An 8,321-nucleotide genomic window follows, 5' to 3' on the forward strand; every position below is an offset into this window, starting at 1 on the left:
CCCAGTAAAAAAAACTAGCTCATTCTTCCCAAAATAGCACCTTTCAAATTTGTTCATATATCTCAGCATTCTCAGCTGATATCCCAAGAAGAGATCGTGGGAGATATCAGTGGTGGGATGCAGACGGTACGCCCTAGTACGGACGTACGGATCCCATATATATATATGCTGGTTTTGTTGTATTTGGGTCTTTTCCCGTGTAAGATTGAGATTGTCTTGGCAACATTTCGTCGAGGTCTCACTCGCCATCATCAGGCTGGTGTTTTTGGCTTAAAGCGTGGTTGGAGATGCCGTCTTTCTATAAATCTTGGTGGGGGTGTGTGGAGTGCCCCCACAACATGAATAAATGTGCCGATGCCTCCCGCCTGCCAGACATTTGGAAACCAGCCCTGGTCAACAAACGAGCCCCACCTACCACCCAGGCCGTTACAACACAAAACAACAATGGACACACAGCCAGCACCAATCAGCACCAATCTACCATCAAAGGCACCACAGATAAAATCAGCAAAATTCTCTACAAACACAATATTAAGACAGCTTCAACACTGACCCAAAAAATAGCCAACATTTTAAGAAACCCCAAAGACAAAATCCAGCTAGAAAACCAAGGAGTCTACGAAATACCATGCAAAATCTGCCCTGCAACATACATAGGACAAACGAACGGGAGAATAAATGCACGCATCGCAGAACACAAGAACGCAGTAAGAAAACAAGAAAAAACTTCCTCCCTTTTCCAGCACCTTAAAGCTACAGGACATGAAATTAATTTTGAAGGAACCAAATTAATCTCCAAAACTGAACACTTCAACAAGAGAATAATTATGGAAACTATCAAAATAGAGAAACACACCCACAACATGAATAAACGTGATGATACCTCCCGCCTGTCAGACATCTGGAAACCAGCCCGACTCAGCAAACGAGCCCCACCCACCACCCAGGCTGTTACAACACAAAACAACAACAGACACACCGCCAGCACCAATCAGCACTAATCTACCAATCATAATATAACCACACAACCACACTTACTGAAACAAAGCCAGCACTCCACATCCCCCCCCAAGATTTATAGAAAGATGGCAGCTCCGACCATGCTTAAAGCCGAAAGACCCGAATACAACAAGACCAGCATACCTACATCCATGAAAATCTACGAATATGTATGTATGTATGTGTATGTATGTGTATATATGTGTATATGTATGTATGTATGTATGTATGTATGTATGTATGTATGTATGTATGTATGTATGTATTTGTGTTACAACCCCTGGTATGCCCAGTAAGGGTTCAAATCCCAGTAAGGGTATGGCTAGCTGATGAGAGCTAAATAGCTTGAAATAGATCTATACTAGTCTCCTTTTATTTATTTATCAGCACAAATACAACACAAATACACACACACACACACACACACACACACACACACATACACCCAGAGGACTCAGATTAGAGAAGACCTAGTTTTGACTTTCAATAGCAATCTTCAGAGTTAGAGGTAATCCTTGACTTACAACCGCAACTGAAACCAACATTTCTGTTGTTAAGTGAGACATTTGTTAAGTGAGTTTTGCTCATCTTTGACTTTTCTTGGTATAATTGTTAAGTGAATCTCTGCAGATGTTAAGGTAGTAACAAGGTTGTTAAGTGAATCTGGCTTCCCCATTGACTTTGCTTGTCAGAAGGTCACAAAAGGTGATCACATGACCCCGGGATATTGCAACTGTCATAAATATGACCCAGTTGGAAGCATCTGAGTTTTGATCATGTGACCATGGGGATGCTATGACGGTTGTAAGTGTGAAAAGACAGTCTTAAGTCACTTTTTTCAGTGCCGTTGTAACTTCGAATGGTCACTAAATAAGTCGAGGACTACCTGTACTGAAGTGTTACTTCAGCAAACAAGGCATCACTTTTTGACCAGTACGAAGTTACTATCAGGTCAAATGCAGTTCACATTTTGCAGCTATTTAGGATACGAGTCATCTATTAGCAGGATCAATTAGTGGGGTGAAAATGTGACCTACTCTTAGTTTGCATATACTTGTGACGTTAGAGTGCAGGCAGTCCTTGACTTGCGACTGTCCGAAGTTCTGACATACCTATGGGGCGGTGTATGTGTGTATGACTTATGACCTAGATTCAAAGTTTTGATAGTCATTTCCCCCCTCACGGTCACATGACTGCTCTTTGGAGTCTTGACATTTAGGCTGCATTAGTGGCTGTTTGCAGCATCTTGTGATCACACAACTGCATTTTACAATGCTTTTGTGAAAAATTGCATTTCCTTCCATCCACCCCACCCCCCTCTTGCAGAATTGTAACCATAACAACCATTGGTTCACTAACCTAATGACCACCATAAAAAAAGATTGTAAAATTGGGTCGGTTATGTGACCAACTGTTTTACGACTATCACCAGTTACCACCATAATGAGCAGGCACCATTACAGTCGTAGCTTGAGGACTACCTGTATCAAAAAAAAAATCATGGTGCGTAATTAAACAAGGCAATAAAGCAATTCTACAATCCTGAAATACAGTACTGCCATTAGTTGGGATCTGTAATAATTGTAAGCACAATTATAAAAATTGCCATGATGATTGTGGATTTTTCTCTTTTCATTTTGAAGTGTTCTTTCCTACAATTAGCTTGTTGCTTTTGTAACAGGCTCTCTATTGTACACAGACCCTGACACTCTTGGCTCCAATCCTGCATCTGCAGATGGCCATATTTGCAAGTTTTGTACCCACATAAGCGATTAGTAATTGTATACAATCTCTCAGCCAAATTAAAAGAATGACAGGAAAGTTGTTATGGTTCTCTTCTTGTTTTTCTTTGCTTTCTATTTATTGTAAAGTGACGAATGTAATAGTAGTGCCTGACTTGAATCAACATTTCTTTAGTACAACCTTGGTAAGGCCACACTTGGAATACTGCATTCAGTTCTGGTCGCCACGATGTAAAAAAGATGTGGAGATTCTAGAAAGAGTGCAGAGAAGAGCAACAAAGATGATTAGGGGACTGGAGACTAAAACATATGAAGAACGGTTGCAGGAACTGGGTATGTTTAGCTTAATAGAAAGAAGGACTAGGGGAGACATGATAGCAGTGTTCCAATATCTCAGGGGTTGCCACAAAGAAGAGGGAGTCAAACTATTCTCCAAGGCACCTGAGGGTAGAACAAGAAGCAATGGGTGGAAACTAATCAAGGAGAGAAGCAACTTAGAACTGAGGAGAAATTTCCTGACAGTTAGAGCAATTAATCAGTGGAACAGCTTGCCTCCAGAAGTTGTGAATGCCCCAACACTGGAAGTCTTTAAGAAGATGTTGGATAGCTATTTGTCTGAAACGGTATAGCGTTTCCTGCCTAGGCAGGGGGTTGGACTAGAAGACCTCCAAGGTCCCTTCCAACTCTACTATTGTATTGTATTGTAACCTTTGGGGATATGAAGATCTTTATTTATACCTGTCATTTCTGTGGTAATTCCTTTAACATTCTTATATTTCTCCACCTCCGATAAAAGAAGGGTGTACAAATAAATTGTAAGCAATTTAACGTACACTTTTGTTCCTAGACGTTTCCATCTCAGTTGATGGGAAAGATTCTGAGTGTGAAAGTCACATTTTGAACAAAAAGAAATTATGCAGATTTACTGAAGTAACGACACACACAGAAATTCAGATCTTACAATGGTAATATGTACTGTTGGATAATCTTACTTTTGGCACCTGCCCTGTTGAGTTATGGTTTCCAATAAAGTATTACAGTGGCAATCCAAAATATACTTGGGGATAAATGCCCTTAAACTACAGGTAGTCCTTATTTACAATCATTTGTGTGGTGACCAAAGTTACAACGGCATGGAAAAAAGTGACTTATGGTTGTTTTTCACACTTTTTCACACACTTTGTAGCATCCCCCCCCCCCCATGGTCATGTGATCAAAATTCAGGTGCTTGGCGGCTGACTCATATTTATGACCGTTGCAGTATTCTGGGGTCATGTCATTTACCTTTTGTGACCTTTTCACAAGCAACGTCAATAGGAATGCCCGATTCACAACAACCATGTTACTAACTTAACAATGGCATCAAGAACTGTTAGAAAAGGGGCAAAACTCGCCTAACACCATCTCGTTTTGTAACAGAAATTTTGGGTTCAGTTGTGGTCGGTAAGTCATGGACTACCTGTATAACTTCTAAGTATACAATATATGGATATGTTTTTCCTTGTCCAGTTTGCTGCTGCTAAACTGAATTAAATCCAAATTGAAATCACAGATATGAAAATGCACTGTTTTTTTGGTTCTGTTTTTCCCCCCAGAATGATCAAGTCTCAGCCACAGGAATATAGTTTCATTCCTCGGACGTGGATTTTTCCAGCAGAGTTTACCCAGTTCCAGAACTATGTAAAAGAACTTAAAAGAAAGCGCCGACAGAAAACGTTTATAGTCAAACCAGCTAATGGGGCCATGGGACATGGGTAGGTGCATTGGTAACCCAGTTTTTCCACATGAATACACTTGTTTATATTAGTAGAATTATAATCAGATACTGACTTTCTAAAAATGCTTTCATTAATAACAAGGACAGTAAGCAGGCTGCTGATATTATGCTGGCAACAAATATTTCCTTCCAAAGAGTGGACTGGATTTGTTAGTTTTGTTTCCGTATATAGGTAGTCCATGCTTAACAATGCTAATTGGGACTGGGAACTCTATCCTTAAGGGATGTGGTCATAAATCAAAAACCTAAGTGACTGTGTTGCTTAATAACAGTAGCTCTGAAACTCCCAGTGCTGTCATTAAGCAAGGACCTCAAGCACACCACATGACCACAATTTCCAATTTCCTGTTGGATTCCCCATTGACTGTGCTTATGGCAAGTTAGCAGGGAGACTCATTAACCACAATCATCTGACTGCAGGTTGCTCTTAAAAACTGTAAGGGTTTTTAGAGCAAGGTACAGTTGTAACTATCACTCATTCAGTATTGTTGTAAGTTTGAACAGTTACTGAATGAATGATCCTTAAGTGAGGACTACCTGTAATAATTTGTTTATTATTAATTAATTAAATAAATGTACATAATTGCATAATAATTATAGTTTGAGAAGTATTCAAATATTTGGTAAACTATACAGTATAATAGATTTGGTGTGCACGCCTAAGGAGAAAGTTTGATAGACCTGGTTAAAACAAGTGAAACCAGTATCTTACTACTGTATTAAAGGGACATTTTTTTTTTTTAATAAATAATTAGCCAGAATGAAAAGTCTTCAGTTTTTCTTTTTTTGTCTTTTATCAGGATCTCCCTTGTCAGAAATGCAGAAAAACTTCATTCCCAGGACCACCTCATCGTTCAAGAATACCTTGACAAGCCCTTCCTTATGGAAGGGTACAAATTTGATTTAAGGGTGTACATTCTGGTAACTTCATGCGATCCACTTAAAATATTTTTATATCATGATGGATTAGTGAGAATGGGCACAGAGAAATATCATCCACCCAATGAATCCAATCTGGTAAGTAAAGGTTTGGGTGAATAAAAATAGTGCAGCAATATATGCTTGGGCAAACCTATGGTATATATTGTAATAGAGAACAGCTAGGTATTGATTGCAAGCGAAATTGTTTCGGAATGATTATATTTAGCTTTGTTTTTAATTTCGAGTTGAGAGCAAGAAGAATACAATGGTTGAGGGTATCAAAAGCTGCTGACAGGCCTAAAAAGGCCACAAACTTCATCTACAACCAATGTAGACGTGTGACCAGTGCCATCTTGGTTCCATGTTCAGTACTAAGCACTGGTTTAAAACGGGTCCAACAAATTCATTTCTTTTAGAATTCTTCATGGGATTATGTTTAGTCTTTGATCCTGGAGACACTATACAGATTTCATGACTAGGCAGAATTATACTTCATCAGTTTATTCATTTTGCCAACTTGTATGCTAGCTAATTTGAATAGTTCAGTTTGATACATCTAAATAAGTTTTTTCCTTTTGTCTATCCTGAATTTTCAACCTTGGTATTTTATTAGATTAATAAAATTAGATGAATAAACAAATACATTAGATAAATGAACAACAAATAAATTAGGCAAATACTATTCTGCATCAAGGAAAAAACTACAAGGTTGATTTCCTCCCCATATCATGCTTATTTTTATTCCTCTGTTGTATTTCATATTATTTAACTTTAAAAAAAAAGTAAAAACTAAAAAAATATCTCTTCTGCAATGAAAAAACTGCTTCATCTTCATTAAGTCTGTCTTTAAATAGAACTGTAAACTCTCTTTCTCTACTTGTCACTCAGGAATCACATTCTGATTTCTGTTTCAGAGCCAGTTGTATATGCACCTGACCAACTACTCTGTGAATAAGCATAATGAGCATTTTGAACGGGATGAAACAGAAGATAAAGGCAGTAAGCGCTCTATAAAGTGGTTTACTGAGTTTCTGCAAACAAATCACCTTGACGTTTCCAAATTCTGGAATGATATTTCAGTAAGAGAAAACTAATATGCAATAGCTGTTCTGTGTTTGGTCATCATAATGGCAGTGCTCTGTACCGTTCCCCTTGGACTGGGACGTAATATGGATTTTGATGCATGCAACTGAAGACCTTATTTAAATTTATTTTTTTAAAAAATACAGTGAAATTACTACCTAAAAGACAGAACTGTTATGTGTAGAATCTTGTCATTATGTCAAAGAGGGGAAATGGGTAAAATACAAGATTTTTTTTCCAGGAAACTAAACGATGTTTTGAACAAATTATTAGAATCATGTAGGATTGGATCCGAAATATTATTTCCCCTGAATTTTTTGTCATTTAGAGCACAGCCAACAATCAATTCTTATTTTGTTAGTCTCTTATTGTATTTCGCTGTTTAATGGAATGTTTTTCTGTAACTGTCAAGTAAACACAATAATGATGCTACTCTGCTGTCCTTACCTTTTACACAATCTCCCAGGAGTTAGTGGTGAAGACACTTATAGTAGCAGAGCCACATGTCCTTCATGCTTATCGTATGTGTAGACCAGGGCAATCTCCTGGAAGTGACAGCGTTTGCTTTGAAGTTCTGGGATTTGATATTCTGCTGGACAAGAAACTCAAGCCTTGGCTACTAGAGGTGAGCAGCTTTACAATAATTTCAATACGTATATAAGGGTTAAAAAAATCGCAACTGGTATGCCACTCAGTACCATTGCTGAATTAAAAGCCAGATGTTCCTATCTAACCATTAGAAGTGGGTGCGATGGCTTAGCAGTTAAAGGTCTGAGCTTGTCAGCTGAAAAGCAGACAGCCCGGATTTGAAACTTGAGCATCACGAGAGCTCCTATTACTTGTCCTAGTGCCTGCCAACCTAGCAATTCTCTAAAGCATGCAAATATGAGTAGATAAATAGGTACCACTTTGGTGGAAAGGTAACAATGTTCTGTGTGCCTTGGCATATAGTTATGCTGGCCACAGGACCTCAGAAATGAAGATGAGCACTGCTCCTTAGAGTCGGACATGACTGGACAGGCGAAACCTTTACCTTTATCTAACCACTGGTTTATATATTACACATTAAAAAATAGAATTAAGATAACTTGAAGTGAGCTGTGCAATCAAATATGGCTCCTGAAAATACATACTCTGTACATACAAACATTAATAAATGAGCATGTATGTATAAGGTAAAGGTAAAGATAGTCGTTTCCGGGGCAGTGCTCATCTCTAAGCGGAAGAACCAGTGTTGTCCGAAAACATCTCCATGGTCATGTTTCCGGCATGACTCAACGGCGAAGACGCACAGAGTTTCCCACCTATTTTTCTACTTGCATTTTTTTACGTGCTTTCAAACTGCTAGGTTGGCTGAAGCTGAGACAAGTAACGGGAGCTCACCCCGTTACACGGCATTAGGGATTTGAACCACTGAACTGCCGACCTTCTGGTCGATAAGCTCAGCATCTTAGCCACCACATCCTGTTTGTATACACAACCTATAATACAATATTTTGTTGTGTGGTGGTTAAAGACCCTGATTTAGAAGCTGGGAGACCATGAGTTCCACTCCTGCCGTAGGCACAAAGGCAACTGATTTGACTTTGAGCCAGTCATCTTCTCTTCTCCCTAGGGAGAAGCAGGGCTTCATCCTGCGGTGGAGTAATTTGGGATGATACTCATGACAATGATTATGATGACACCTGTTATTTATCTATCCTGCGGTTAACTAGTAGCTTTTTAGATCAAGGCTGATATTTTTAGAAATGTACCATAAAAATATTATCAGATGAAACATGATAGGGACAACATTAGTT

The 8,321-nt window shown here is 38.7% G+C and overlaps 1 protein-coding gene across 4 annotated transcripts in view; it reads left to right on the forward strand.

Moving 5' to 3' along the window:
* TTLL7 (tubulin tyrosine ligase like 7) overlaps positions 1 to 8,321 on the forward strand; it is an 88,873-nt gene that overhangs the window by 23,047 nt on the left and 57,505 nt on the right. For all 4 annotated transcript variants that reach the window (XM_081946621.1, XM_081946623.1, XM_081946622.1 and 1 more), the window contains 4 exons: positions 4,337 to 4,495; positions 5,319 to 5,535; positions 6,354 to 6,518; positions 6,989 to 7,147. In XM_081946621.1, coding sequence (XP_081802747.1) covers positions 4,337 to 4,495; positions 5,319 to 5,535; positions 6,354 to 6,518; positions 6,989 to 7,147 — 700 coding nt within the window. The remainder of the gene's footprint in view (positions 1 to 4,336; positions 4,496 to 5,318; positions 5,536 to 6,353; positions 6,519 to 6,988; positions 7,148 to 8,321) is intronic.

The sequence above is a fragment of the Natrix helvetica genome (genome assembly GCF_964273705.1).
Source record: "Natrix helvetica genome assembly, chromosome: 3".
Classification (NCBI taxonomy): Eukaryota; Metazoa; Chordata; class Lepidosauria; order Squamata; family Natricidae; genus Natrix; species Natrix helvetica.